The following is a 15,928-nucleotide window of genomic DNA, read 5'->3' on the forward strand; positions in this document are numbered from 1 at the left end:
ACAAGTATTTCCTACAGTCATCTGGATTAACTTTCAATTAAAGCGTAAGAACCTCAAAAAGTCATTGTATAAACTTGTTCCAAGTTTTTTTTTATTTTTGTGCTCTATAGTATATTGATACAAACATAAATTTTATTGTGGAAATATAGTTTCAGCAGAAAATTGCAACTTGAAAATTAACAGCAGCTGGCCAAACTTTTGAATGATGGGGGTGTAAAATTAGGTAGTGTTCCTATGCTCTCAATGAATCCTTATCATAAGTACCCATCAGATTTATTAACGGATTAACTCTAAAGATAGACATAGATTTCCTCCCCGCTCACATGCTGTTCCGCATCTGCTTCTTCCCTGGTACACTCCCACTCACAGCCTCATTTCCATTGCTCCTTTTTGGTCTCCTATGTGCAACTGTCTCTCTCCCCTGGACGTACTTTCTAGCAGCTGTGTTCTCTCTCACACAGAGTGTCTCTCTTGTTACTATGAAAGAGCAAGCCAACCATGTTAGGCATAAATGCCGCTACATTGAAAATTAAAAGCTATTTTCTATTTTTTTAAAAAAGCAATTTTGATGTTCCCAATTAGGATTTTAGATATATCGAAATAAAAAGTTAACATTTAAACCCAGAGCAACCAATGGAAAATAGTTTCAATAGTTTTCAATATTAATACATTTAATGCAGACATTTACGTATAAATATTACATAAATATAGAGATATCTAACAAACACACTGTTTTAAGAGGCTATAAGTCACAGTGAATATGTCACTCTCATTAACCACATGGGTCAGATTTTGTGAAGTTAGTACATCACAGAAGTGATATATAATTTAATTAAAACCTTTGAACTTTTCGGATATAGACCTAAATAATACATGAACACTTCATATACATGCTCCTTTTTTTATTTTTACACTTTATGGGCCTGATCCAAAGCCCACTGACCTCAAAAATCACATCTCTTCAGTTTGACTTGGAGTTTGGTTGTTTCAGTCCTGTTCCCAGTGGAGAGGCACCCACATCACAAAATCTGCCACTACAAATTGCCCCTAGTTTGGAAGTCTCAGCAGAGAGGCCAATGACTGAACAAGCATGAAGACGGAACTACTTTGATCCTCGAAGCAATTCCTTACAGGTCACGGTTGAAGCATATGGATTGGACACTTGCACTGTCACTGTCCTGGCTATAATATGCCTATCCTGTGAAAAAATGGAAGCCTTCGGTCCCCAGGATTTTTGACCTTTCACCAGTACAATAGGCACACAAAAAAAGACAGGATCTGCTTTCTAAGCATTAAGAAGCAAAGTGAGTTACCATTCTAGAAAGAAACAGAACACATGTGTGTGCTATCAGAAATATTATACTAAAAGAGAGTACATTACTCTATGTAAAACTTTATTTTCAGTGTGCCAGGTACGGAAGCCTGAGCTTTCCCTTTGCTCATTCATTCACAAGCAAAGCACATGTTATATAGATTTTCATGACCCCAGGACAGTGACTAAGCATTTTAGGCCAGTACAGACAAGCAAGGCTCAAAGGTTTTTCATCTGCTTTTCTCACTGTGATACAATTTTGGGGTACAATCCCAGCACACATAGCAAATGCACATATCCTAGGATAATCCTACAGTCGATTTGCAGCTGGGAGGATAACTGCCGAGCATAATGCTGTTCCAATACCAATCACCTGAAGGTGTGAAGATGAAAGCTGTCCATTTCTTAACCCAGCCTCTCACTTGGAGGTGGAGTTCACCACCTTTTGATACTCCCAGTTCCCATAGGCTCAAAAACCATAAAACCCTCATGTTTCTACACTGCAGTCCCATATTCAGCATCCATCCTTCCTTCTCTTGTAGATTTTTAACTCCTTAGCAACCCTGATTGATTTTTACTGAAATTTATCTGCTATAGGTTAACCAAAGGAGAAAAAAATTAAACCTTGCCCTGTTTATATGAGGTTTCAAATAGAAAGTGGATTAACTTGCCATACAGTTTCAAACCCTTACCGTGCTCCACAGGTTCAGACATACAGAGCCTGCCCGGTGTCTCATTTTCACTTGGTTCTTTATGTCCTATGGATATGTAGTCCAGTGCAGTAACTGGCTGAGACTGAATCAGATGCTTTGAAGTCTGCTCATCAGATGCCTTATTTGAAGCAACATTAGTAAATATAATCAGTTAGAAACCTCAGCATGACCACAGTGTAACAGATACTCTGATCTATACAACTGCTGGGTACTTGTAATGAGCAGTCACTTTTTTAAAAAGGACTTTTTAATCATTTTTTAAAAACTGAGCACCAGCAATTGTTATTTCTTAAAGACAGATTAAACATCACTATTTCACTAGAGACAGTGGGAAACAGAAACATATTTGCATGCCAGAGAGAAGCTATTAAACGCTAAACAAAAAGGCATAATTTCTAGGATGCGTGGATTGACTTTTTCAAACTATCTTTGCTGCATCTGTGATGAGCTGCAGAGCTGGTGCTAAACTGACTTATTTTCTCTTACAGATACCTTCAGACCAAATAAAAGCTTGCCTGGGGAGACACTCTGAGACTTCCTTCTTACTAAAGTCTGGGTGGAAAATTCAAAGTAATCTTCTTAACTAAATAAATAAAAGGAAGCAGCAGCCCTGCCAAAGTATGGTATTTTAGAGATTACAGTCTTAACACTATCTTGAAAATGAATTTATTTTGAACTATGACTTCATGTGGGGGGGAAGCAGAAGCAGGCAGTAGAGTCCAAAATTTCAGTGCATATGTTTGGTTTTAAGAATTAGTTTAAGAAAAGGAAATGATGCCATGGGACTGATAAAGACATCTGTTGAAGTGTACCTGAGTTACTGAAGGAACTTTTTCTCAATACAGAACCAAGTTCGACTGAGTTTTCTAGATTTCTATGCACAATCCAAACTACATAGCTGGGGCCAAGATTTGGCCCACAATACTGTAGAAGTGTGAGAAACTGAAAAGTACTGTAGTTTGAGTGTATGTCTGAAACACCCTAAGGGTGAGTTCATACTTACATGAAGCACATCTATACTCAATTGCTGAAAGTTACGGGACCTCAGTTCTTGCATTCTTTTGAGGTTTTCTTGATATTTTTCTTCTGCCAGTTGTCTATAAATAAAGAGTACATTTATTCAATTTTATGTATCACAAATACCATGCAGGAGCTTCTACAATAAGGTACTACTGCTTATTACACATACATAAATAAATGGAAAAGTACATTCTATCATAGGGCCACATGCTCAGGTGTGCACAAAGGGCCTCTATTTATCCAGCGGGTCTTGTGTGGATGCATCTAGGTAGAGAGTTTAGTCCTTAGTTACAGAATTTATAAAATGTATCTTGCCTGCTTTGTATAAAAGAGCCATGAGGTTCCAAATTGTTGGTTCCATACAAGAACCTGGTCAACTCAATAGAACTTAAATACTGTTGCCTTGGTTCCACCAAATGCTCTAGGGAAGTTTTCACCCCAAGGAAAGAGAGGCAGTGTTTTCATATTCTGCCCATTGTGCCAGATGTTCCTCATAGGAGATTGTATTAGTCACCTGCTAACTCAGCATATCCTCTGGGCTCCATGGCTATGCTCTCTTCTCACTCACTTTTGGAACTGCACTAGCTGGCTGCAGGTAGCCCACTTGAAATGGAATTGTATCTTTTATAACACCTATACTTTCTATCCCTGGTGCACTTGTTCTACACTATGCTCGGACATCCCACAGTGGAATCTAGGCCAAAGTGTTTTAATTTCATAATTACGAATGGGTTTTGAAGATGACTATCCTTTTTATGCTACTGAAGAGACAGATTTATTTTATCTGCTGAACCATGAATTAAAAAACTGCCATTCTATACTGTTTCCGAATCCCAATCTACAAAATGCTCAGTTGCTTCTGTAATCTACTATTTATGATTTTTCCCATACATTTGCAAATTGGCTTCTCATAGTTAAGAATATTATCAAAGATTTTAAGCAACAGCCACAAGTCGGAGCAGAGATGGTGAAATTCCAATAGCTGTTTGACAGTGACTATGTTTCCAGGGAGAACAATTTCTATTGGTATGAAAATTCATGTCCATACAACATCATTATCATCTTCAATCCAGTTGTAATTTTAACCCCTCCCTTACACTAATTTTTATATATGTCAAATAGACACAACAAATGGAGATTCAGAATTTTTTTCAAATTGGGATTTAAAACCGCAGCTATTTTCTTGTTTGTAGTCTTTGTTGTAATCGGGTGTCATTACGAAATTAAGATGCATGCTTGCTTTGGCACAACAAGACTAAGATGCTGATCCCAATGGTCATAAACAATTAACCACTCCATTGTACATTTATAAATAACAAAATATACATTAGTTAATCTAATCTGAACTTTGAGAGACTGTTTTGAAGAGGATATTAACATGAATTCAAGCAGTGCAGCTATGATTTTTTTCCCCACTTCAAATAAAAAGAGTTGCAAATTTTTTACTGGGGAAAAAATCAAGCAGATCAGCAACATAATAAATTCTTCCTTATTTTGTGGTGGAGCCAGCCTTGGCATTCAATCATCACTTCAAGGTCCTCCTCATGTCCCTCTCATGAAGAGTATGCTCTGTATTTCAAAGACTCTCTATTATGACCCATCATGTCTCAGGAAAAACTCTCTAAGTAGAGTTTTTATACCATGCCCATCACCATTGTATCTGCTCACTTAATAAGGCCATTACCTAACATCTTTTCTTTGAGGACTATTAATTTTCTGCCTCTACGCAAATCCCAGAGGCCAAAATGACTGACAGTTTCATCCAAACTGGACTGCCAGTCAAAGCCAGGTGGCTGCCTTGTCAGAGTAGGGGCCTCAACAAGTCATTTAAACAAAACTTCTTTTATATAAATGAATCTGAAGATTTCTTACTCATTTATTTAGTAAAAAAGTCAGCATCTGAAGTACAGTTTTGGGCTAATGCTCTGACTTTTCCCCCCGCTTCAGCAATTACTGTTATCTAACCAATGTAAAATCACCATTCACCCATCAGTAGCTGAAGAACCTGCAGAGTGTCTGTAAGTCAACTGTTTTCATTCTTGCTTTCCTGGCAAATTGCACAGGTGAAGGAATGCATGGTGAAAACACAGTGTTAGTTATACATCTTACTTAAGCTTCTTTGCTTTTTCATCTGCAGCATTTAACTTCCGCAACCTCATTCGCTCTCGTGGAGTCATTTTCTGCACCTCAGACAGTTCCCGCAGAGTTTGCAAATGGACTTTTTTCTGCCTAAAAATAAAAGCATGCAAGTCTCTATTTATATAAAAATGTAAACAGCAATATTTAAAATTACATCATGTGATGCTGAGATGTTGACATTTTGAGTATATTAATGAGGAAAGCATAGGTAATGTAATGGACTAAACAGAGGTTTGTTTACTTACAGTAATGTTATATCAGATTTATTTTCATTATGAAAGTATGCAAAATGTAGACCTATAAACCCAGAACATTTTGCATACACCATTTTAAATATTTCATAAGAGGACAGACAAAGTGAAATTCTCAGTACTTTATTACTAAAATAATAAATATGGAAGCACACCTACAAAAGTTATAGTCTCTTGTCTCATTCAGAATATCACAAGCAGAAATTCTGCCTTTTAGTTTAAAATTAAATCAACTGATAACAACAATACCAACCAGAATTTTTTAATTATCAATTTTGAAGAAGTATAAAAGAAGAAAATGTTAAGGCTCCTTTAATGAGCTTTTATAATAGTCATTTACTTCCTTGTAAATGCTGTCTGCTGTTATTCATTTCCTGGTCCCACAGAATTGTAGTGGTTTTTTCATGACTCAAATGGTTTTCATAGACCTCTCCTGAAAGTTAAGCATGAATTACTAACTCACCTATTCAAGACCTCAGCTGTATTCATAAACACAAGAGACCAATACATGTCCTATACTTGAAAAAACTGTACAGATTCCAGACTATTTTACAGCCTACAGTGACTATAAAAATGCAACTGCAGTCATACATTATGACTTCCCATGTAAACCAAAGTTTAGAGTATTGGAATTTATGGTGAGCAGTATTCATTTCAAATTGTTACTCTTATTCTCAAGATTTAGCTTCTAAGTCTTCATCTACTTTGATGTGTGATCATCTAAGAGCTTAATTTTATGCCCCAATAAATCACATAATAGGCCATGGGGAACTATCTTGGGAAACATCAGAATGTTTACAATGCAGGGAGATATATTTTCACCATATTTCTCAAATGTTGTCTATGGAGGAAAATAGTAGAAGGATCTCAGTGGTATTGGGAAACATATGACACTGAAGACAAAGACAAGAAGATTTCAGTTATTAAGCAATTTGGAACAAATCCTTTAAGAATGAATAATTTAGACATATTTCTTATGCATTATAACAGAGCTGGGATTTATAATACAAAAACCTCTGGGATAACAAAGCCATTCTTCTTCCAAGTTTTGAATTTGAATTTGTAGAGCTTTATGCTTGTTTAAATATTTAAAATTTATGAATTGGGTAGAACCGCAGTAAGCTATTATGGACTTTTATTAGAAAACTTAAAGCTAGGCTGGACTTGATATATAAGCAATTCATGGAAAGTAAAAAAACCCCACAGATGTAGAATGACAAAGTGGTTGGGAAAGATGTACATTGAGCTGCTCCTGGTAAGGACTTCCAAAAATAAAATACAGCTTCAAGTTTATAGCAATTTATGATTATATAGCTTTCAAGTTTAAATTGTTGTCCTTTGACTTTTTGAATGATAACACTTTCCAGAGTTTTTTTTTAATCTGTCTCTTTGGCATTTTGCTTAACAACAATCACAATACAGATTTTTAATGATCTCATCCGAATTTTATTTAAAACCTTTATATATTATTGTAATTAGATTCAGACATATTATTTTCATACATATTCTGAATACTTAACCCAACTGACTCAGAATATAGCATATTTCTGGGAGGGTTTATATTTAATGATAAGGGTTTTTTAAAAACAGTTGCCTTTAATTTGAAAAGCTTAAGGGTAAATTTTTAATCTCTGCCAAAAATAGATGATCTGCACTGTGCTGCATTTTATCGGAACTCTGGGCCTCTGAAAACAGAGATCACCACTGCCAACAGAAATTGACTTTTCATATGGAACAAACATAAATGCAAGGTGAAAAGCTTCAAAACTGTATACACCTTTTCCTAGGAATGAGTGTTTTAAGAGCTCTACTGCATAAGGACACATGGAAAAGGAATGGATGTTTATAGGAAGGTTTATCAAAAAGTAAATTGTTATTTGTCACAGAAATCAAGAATTTCTCTATAGATATATGCAAAGAACTTGTTAACACTTAGAACCTGTTCTTTGTGTTGAGGAAGATCACAGACCCATCAATGCTGAATGGATGCAAGAGGTTACTGACCACAGAATAACACACACTCTCTCTCTGTATGTGCCAATTCTGCCATACATAATATCAATTAGAAAGGTGATCTGTTTCAATATATTCAAACTGGATCCAATTAAAACATCTTTGGAGCTTACTGTATTCGTTCAATGGTAGGGTCCAAGTGTGATCAGTCCATTCTGGAAACACTGGGAAATTTGGAGGTTGATTTTCCATTTTTCAGGTGTAATATTGCTCCTATAATAAGCTGCACCCACAATTTTTGGCCCCAAATAAATAACCAAGAAAAAGTGTGATTTAAGTTTAAAATGGTGTGTGCAGTTCAATGGAGGTGAAAAATTGTGTCCACGAAATGAAGGCCAGAACTGAAAATCGCATCCCTGATATTTCAAATATTTTATGCTTCAGTATGTATTTCAGCTAACACATTTCAAACACTTTTTGGAAACTGAACACCTTGCCTGCATATTGTGCCGATCACATTTAGGAGCACAACTCTCCACTACCAAACAACCGTACTTCTTCTGAAGAGCTATGAATTCGCTCTTACATGGTTCCCATAACAAATCTGAGTAATAAATGTGAAGCACATGGAAGCGTCCTGTAATATTTTATGAATATTTATGTCCATTGATTTGTATTATATGATTACAAGGGATAATAATAACTTGCACTTCTGTATTGCCTGTTATCTAAGGATCTCAAAGAAATTTACAAACAACTAATTAAGCCTCATAACAAACCAGGAGGCAAGTACGAGACAAGGAATGTGCATCACTTCTCCCAGCTGTGAATTACTGCCATCTTTGTGCAGGAAAACAGCAGCTGTTTAATAGTGCAAAGCAATATGACACAAAATCCCTAGGGACAGGAAGTGAAGTGGAATGCCAGATCTAACTGAAACTACAGGGGTAATATAAGAAGGCAGAATGAAATGATCAGCATTGAAATTTGTCCTAATCATTGCAGTATTGTGCTTTAATACTGTTTAAATTAAATATCTTTAATATCATAGAATTATCTCAGACAGGTTACGTCCAATGCATATTAGTATAAGATCTAATAAATATGATTAATATTAATTTCTCAATATAGTTAAAAGGCAACTGTATGATATCCTACAGGCCTGCATCCTGAATATTAGTTTAAATGTTTACATCTTCAGTTTGAAACCATTTAGAAAAAAAGCTTTGATATTACTGTAGTCACAAACTACACCATGCATAACTGAATCATAACATACTTCAAATCATGACCTAATCTTTCAAAAGGTACAGATCTGAGGACCACATGTAAAAAATGTGCATTAACTTGTAATTGTGAGCAGGAATAATTTAATTACACATACAACAGGTACTATATTTGCATGTAAAAATACCCTATGCGCATGCACAATTAACCAATGTGTACATGCTGTTATGGGTTTGCACATAGAAAAAAGAACGCTTCGCTCTCATACAGCGCTTTTTACCATAGTTCTCAAAGTGCTTTAAAAACGTAGGTGTATGTCAGCATATGCATTTGTTAGCACAGATCCCTTTTAAAAATTTGGTCTTATGAGTTTAATTTAAATACATGTTAAAACATGGATGCATTTAGCAACTCTTTCCTGCGTAGTACTTTTTACTAATAAAAAGAAAAGGAGTACTTGTGGCACCTTAGAGACTAACCAATTTATTTGAGCATGAGCTTTCGTGAGCTACAGCTCACTTCATCGGATGCATACCGTGGAAACTGCAGAAGACACTATATACACACAGAGACCATGAAACAATACCTCTTCCCACCCCACTCTCCTGCTGGTAATAGCTTACCTAAAGTGATCATCAAGTTGGGCCATTTCCAGCACAAATCCAGGTTTTCTCACCCTCCGCCCCCCCCCCACAAACTCACTCTCCTGCTGGTAATAGCCCATCCAAAGTGACCACTCTCTTCACAATGTGTATGATAATCAAGGTGGGCCATTTCCTGCACAAATCCAGGACTACAAGCCGTCAAGAACACTATCCCCGATAATGTCACGGCTAACCTGGTGGCTGAACTTTGTGACTTTGTCCTTACCCATAACTATTTTACATTTGGGGACAATGTATACCTTCAGATCAGCGGCACTGCTATGGGTACCCGCATGGCCCCACAGTATGCCAACATTTTTATGGCTGATTTAGAACAACGCTTCCTCAGCTCTCGTCCCCTAAAGCCCCTACTCTACTTGCGCTATATTGATGACATCTTCATCATCTGGACCCATGGAAAAGAAGCCTTGAGGAATTCCACCATGATTTCAACAATTTCCATCCCACCATCAACCTCAGCCTGGTCCAGTCCACACAAGAGATCCACTTCCTGGACACTACAGTGCTAATAAACAATGGTCACATAAACACCACCCTATACCGGAAACCTACTGACCGCTATTCCTACCTACATGCCTCCAGCTTTCACCCTGACCACACCACACGATCCATCGTCTACAACCAAGCTCTGCGATACAACCGCATTTGCTCCAACCCCTCAGACAGAGACAAACACCTCCAAGATCTCTGTCAAGCTTTCTTACAACTACAATACCCACCTGCGGAAGTGAAGAAACAGATTGATAGAGCCAGAAGAGTTCCCAGAAGTTACCTACTACAGGACAGGCCTAACAAAGAAAATAACAGAACGCCACTAGCCGTCACCTTCAGCCCCCAACTAAAACCCCTCCAACGCATTATTAAGGATCTACAACCTATCCTGAAGGACGACCCAACACTCTCACAGATCTTGGGAGACAGGCCAGTCCTTGCCTACAGACAGCCCCGCAACCTGAAGCAAATACTCACCAACAACCACATACCACACAACAGAACCACTAACCCAGGAACCTATCCTTGCAACAAAGCCCGTTGCCAACTGTGCCCACATATCTGTTCAGGGGACACCATCACAGGGCCTAATAACATCAGCCACACTATCAGAGGCTCGTTCACCTGCACATCCACCAATGTGATATATGCCATCATGTGCCAGCAATGCCCCTCTGCCTTTTACATTGGTCAAACTGGACAGTCTCTACGTAAAAGAATAAATGGACACAAATCAGATGTCAAGAATTATAACATTCATAAACCAGTCGGAGAACACTTCAATCTCTCTGGTCACGCAATCACAGACATGAAGGTCGCTATCTTACAACAAAAAACTTCAAATCCAGACTCCAGCGAGAAACTGCTGAATTGGAATTCATTTGCAAATTGGATACTATTAATTTAGGCTTAAATAGAGACTGGGAGTGGCTAAGTCATTATGCAAGGTAGCCTATTTCCCCTTGTTTTTTCCTACCCCTCCCCAGACGTTCTGGTTTAACTTGGATTTAAACTTGGAGAGTGGTCAGTTTGGATGAGCTATTGCCAGCAGAAGAGTGAGTTTGTGTGCGTGTGTGTGTTTCCGGGGGGGGGGGGGGTGAGAAAGCCTGGATTTGTGCTGGAAATGGCCCACCTTGATTACCATGCACATTGTAGGGAGAGTGGTCACTTTGGATGAGCTATTACCAGCAGGAGAGTGAGTTTGTGTGTGTATGGGGGTGGGGAGGGTGAGAAAACCTGGATTTGTGCAGGAAATGGCCCACCTTGATTATCATACACATTGTGAAGAGAGTGGTCACTTTGGATGGGCTATTACCAGCAGGAGAGTGAGTTTGTGTGTGTGTGGGGGGGGCGGAGGGTGAGAAAACCTGGATTTGTGCTGGAAATGGCCCAACTTGATGATCACTTTAGATAAGCTATTACCAGCAGGAGAGTGGGGTGGGAGGAGGTATTGTTTCATGGTCTCTGTGTGTATATAATGTATATTCTGCAGTTTCCACGGTATGCATCCGATGAAGTGAGCTGTAGCTCACGAAAGCTCATGCTCAAATAAATTGGTTAGTCTCTAAGGTGCCACAAGTACTCCTTTTCTTTTTGCGAATACAGACTAACACGTCTGTTACTCTGAAACCTGTCTTTACTAATAAAAACACTGCAGTACTTACACAGCATTAACGATGCGTGCAGCTTCTTTCTGACAATTAAATGTCTTGTCTTTCAGAGCCATATTTATGAATTTGCATTTGACATTCTGCTAAAAAAATAAAACAGCAGCAAAATCAACAAATTATAGTAACGCAGTGACCCAACATTTTCATCTATGATCCAATATTTGGTACAGTCCCAACATAAAATGTTTTAACAACATTTCTGTCCCTCTTCCCATAAAGCCTAGAAATAATATACACTTTAGCAAGACTATGAAACAGAAAAGCAAGATGTTTACTTGAATGTGTTGTTTTTCATTAAACAGTTGGATACCTCTTGGCCATTGGCCAAGTGGAACAGAGTTGAGATTCCTCATACCTTACCCCCAATGATCTCAGAAGTTTGCAATATATAAATGAATGCTCTCTTTATTGCTTATAAAATTTCATGCTAAGCAGACTCACTCACCCAATCCCCTTTCTAGAGGGTTTGGTGACAAGAGCTGTGTTTTCCCACCATCATTTGTAAAGAAAACTTCTATCTCAAACTTGCATGGACTCATTTCTTCTCATCAAATGTTCTTCTACTTTAGTGCATTTTTGCAACATACATATTTGCATGTTAAGTGCATGTCTATTGCTTTTTCATTTTAAATACCTGTAATTGTTCATCAATGTAGGGGATTTTTAGAATCTCTGTTGCAGATGGCCTCAGAGAAGGATTCTTGTTCAGCATGCTGAAATATCAATGGAAGAAAGCTAACTCAATTATTTTGAAAATAATTGAACATATATGATAAGCCAGAGAACAACAAACCTGTGGAGGACTGTGTTCAGTTTACTTGGATATCTGTCAGGAAGAGAAGGTGTGTTGCCTTCCACGATTTTTAGCACAATAGACAAAAAATTGTGTCCAGTAAATGCATGATCCAGACAGCACATCTCATACAAAATGCATCCCAGTGACCTAGAAGAACAAAATAAAATGATGTAAGGAAATAACAGAGACAGTATTTTGAAGTGGCATACTCAGTGACAGTATATTCACTATAACAGTGCCTGTAAAGAGCTGAAGTGTGTGTCCTTTTCTCTTGATGATAGGACACTTCGATGTCATACTATTCTCTTCATCTGAAATAGTCTTCATGCAGACCATAGAATCATCTGCTACTGCTTAGCATTTGTAAAGCCTGTAGCCATTATCATTTCATTTCCACAGACATAGGCAGGAAAGTTAAACCACATTAAAAGATTATTATATAAATCAGCTTTTGTGTTTGTTACAGTCAGTACTGGTTGTTTTAACTAGAGACTGGCAGAGAGGTGATGTTCAGATACAGATTTGTTTAGGCTATCTTTGGGGGTTTAGGTTTGAGGTCAAACCAGGACTAGAAAAGCACCTAAAATGGCTTCAAATGATGGAAAACTCACAGGAAAGAGCATTCTAGTGAGATTGCAGTCACCTAGGCACACATCCAAGCCTCATTATTTCAGACATTAGACCCCTTCCAGTTTTAGAGTCAAACCAGAACCAAAACCTAAGTGGTGGGTTCATATAAAAAAATTCAAATCTGAATCCCCTTGAAAATTTTATACAGGGGACATGAGAGAAAAGAATGTTTAAATGTGAGGACCTGCTCAGGCCCAGCTCCATTTTTAAACTATCAAAATCAAGAGGATGCTATGTGAACAGTGAATTTTAAATGAGTGCCTTGATTTCCCCTTCTCTCACCCATTGTGGGGCTCTTCTTCAAGGTTCTAATGGAGCTGAAAGATCTCCAGATAGAATATATTTAGGACAAATATCCTGATACTCATATGACTTTGTGATGACTGAAATATGACCATTTGTGTCACTGATGTTGCCTGTGTTGTACAGTTGCAACAGGTCTTGTGCAAAGCCTGTCATATAAGGTGTCAATGGAAAAGTTATTTTTTGCTAAATAAGATTATCCTGTTTAAATTCATGTATCATCACTGTATCTGAAGCTCTGAATATTGGCTATGTATCTATAAATCAAATGTGTTTGTTCCTGGGGTAACACCCACAAGGTAAAAACAACAAGGAGTCTTGTGGCACCTTAGAAACTAACGAATTTATAAGCTTTCATGAGCTAAACCCCTTAACCCATGAAAGCTTATACATTTGTTAGTCTCTAAGGTGCCACAAGGACTCCTTGTTGTTTTTGCTGATACAGACTAACACGGCTACTGCTTTGAAACCCACAGGGTAGTTTACATCCAGTCTCTCCAGCCCATTGTGAATGGACTATTCATGCTTGATGGCCTATTAAGGACACTTCACTCTAACAATGGGCCATACAATAAATTCATCCCATCCAGTAAGTCTTCTCGTGGACGCCTCAGCACAGATATGGGCAATGGCTGACTCTGAGAGTCATCAAAGCATGTAAGGACATGTGATATGCTCATGTGACCTTGGACTCCATCTTAGGCCAGTAACTTTCCACAAACTGCGGCTGTGAACTGTGTTTGAGTTACTCAATTTACAGACATATGGCAAAGGGTATAAAAGACCTCTGAGATACCTCCATTTTGCCTCTTTCCTGCCCAGATTCTCTGGACTGTGGATTTACAACTAAAAGGAGCATATTGCATTATGGACTGAGGACCTTCCAATCTTTTGGGAGTTAGCAGAGACTTTACAAGCCAGAAGTCTATAACTTCACTGCTACAAACCTGATATAAGGAGTTTGCAATTATTGTATGTATACGATCTATTAAAGATTTTAAACTCTCTTCATCTTTTCTTTTATTAATAATTGTTTAGATTTTAGTTACTCAAAGATTGGCAGCAGTGGGATTATTGGGTAAGATCTGAGTTATATATTGACCTGGCTAAGTGGCTGATCTCTTGACATTGGAACGACCCTATATTTGATTAAATTGGTTTTCAGTAACCACTCATCATAAAGTCCAGTGTCTGGGTGGTGAGACAAAGGCTGGAATGCCTAAGGAGACTGCATTTTTGACTTCTTGTTAATCAGTGTGGTAAAACAGAAGTTTACTTTTGTTACTGGCTTGGTATAATCTAATGATAGAATAACCACCAGTTTGGGGTGAGTCTGCTCTATTTTTCAGGAGTTTGTCCTGAATCTGGCATTCTCAGCTGTGACCCACTGAGATATGGTGACAGACTTACATATTAGATAATAATAATAACACCACTTTGCAATTCCACCAAGCATTCCGTCTAAAGACTTTAAACCACTTTACTTATGTGTGGGTAGAACTGATTCAAGCAGATACAATGACAGTCCAAGGAAACAACTATAGCAGATATGACAAATTTCAGTTATTCACTTTTGATTAGTTAAATACAACTTTTAGAAAGCATATTGGTCTAGTCTGCAATTAAAAATGAGACCAAGTTGTTACATTTTGGAGATGAAAGTGAGGCCCATGCTGTACACATAATACAGACAAAAAAGAGGCAAAATATCAGGTACATGTTTCTCAGTGGTGCTTTCTAAAACTGAACCTCAGTACAATTGGTCCAAGATTATCAGTAGTGGGTGCTTAAAGTCCAGTTATGCTCACTCCATATTTAAGTACCTAAATGAGTGCCTGATTTCCAAAAGTGTTGGGTACCTAGCAGCTCCCATATCCTCCAAAACAGTGAATATTAATAGAGTAAAGAAGTATTTATGCTGATAGTCTTTAGAAGGCTATCAAACTAGGAGGCAAGACAATTGTTACGTGAGGAAATGTTCTCTCAGCACAGGTACACACACACATTATACACAGAAGTGCATATATACATGGTATCTGAAACTGTTAAACAGAAATGAAAGCAGGCAGTGGGAAGGAAAAGAAGGGAGAATCCCAATCTGACAGACAATGTGTTGCAGCTGGCTTTTGCAGATACAATCTGTTTTGAAGCTGCAGATTTTGGCACCTGAAATTGCTTAAGGTGCCATCAGGAACATAAGATTTGCCATATCAGGTCAGTGCATTTATCTATTTAGTCCAGTATCCTACCCACACCTGAGGCTTCAGAGTAAGATGAAAAAGACACCCGGATGCATTCAGCTATCTGTGCATTGCTGCACATGGGGAAGGGAAATCTATTCCTGATTACCATAAGCAATCAGTTTATGCCTTGAAGCATATAATTTGATTACTTTTATAATCTTAGCTGGAATAGCTACTAATATTATTAGTGGTCATAAAATTATCCAGCCAGAGATTTGGTTTGATGACCTTTTGTGTTAGTGAAATTTATAGGTTTGCTAGCTGTGTAAAGTACCATTTCATTTTTGTAAATGTGATGCACATTAATTTCATAGAATGGCCCCTTATGCTCATATTATTTGATCACATAGAAAAGAGAGCCTGATCAGTTTTCACTATACCTTTCACAATCACAGTCAACATCCCTCTGATACTTCTGCTTTGCAGAATAAATAATCCAAGCTTTATCAGTCTTGTCTTCATATGTAAGTACTGTTGTATTTTTAACCCTTTGTTGTTGCTCTTCTGTGGATCT

General features: G+C 37.8%; 1 protein-coding gene across 12 annotated transcripts in view; it reads right to left on the reverse strand.

The window, feature by feature from the left end:
• Positions 1–15,928, reverse strand: part of NEK11 (NIMA related kinase 11) — a 199,655-nt gene that overhangs the window by 81,572 nt on the left and 102,155 nt on the right. For 10 of the 12 annotated variants that reach the window (XM_073333277.1, XM_073333268.1, XM_073333269.1 and 7 more), the window contains 6 exons: positions 12,236–12,385; positions 12,077–12,155; positions 11,437–11,525; positions 5,155–5,274; positions 3,029–3,122; positions 2,005–2,143 (listed from right to left, as the gene is read on the reverse strand). In XM_073333277.1, coding sequence (XP_073189378.1) covers positions 2,005–2,143; positions 3,029–3,122; positions 5,155–5,274; positions 11,437–11,525; positions 12,077–12,155; positions 12,236–12,385 — 671 coding nt within the window. Of the gene's footprint in view, positions 1–105; positions 478–2,004; positions 2,144–3,028; positions 3,123–5,154; positions 5,275–11,436; positions 11,526–12,076; positions 12,156–12,235; positions 12,386–15,928 lie in introns of those variants that run through there. The other 2 variants (XM_073333279.1, XM_073333276.1) reach the window with 2 other exon arrangements.

This window comes from Lepidochelys kempii, chromosome 2 (genome assembly GCF_965140265.1).
Source record: "Lepidochelys kempii isolate rLepKem1 chromosome 2, rLepKem1.hap2, whole genome shotgun sequence".
Taxonomy (NCBI): Eukaryota; Metazoa; Chordata; order Testudines; family Cheloniidae; genus Lepidochelys; species Lepidochelys kempii.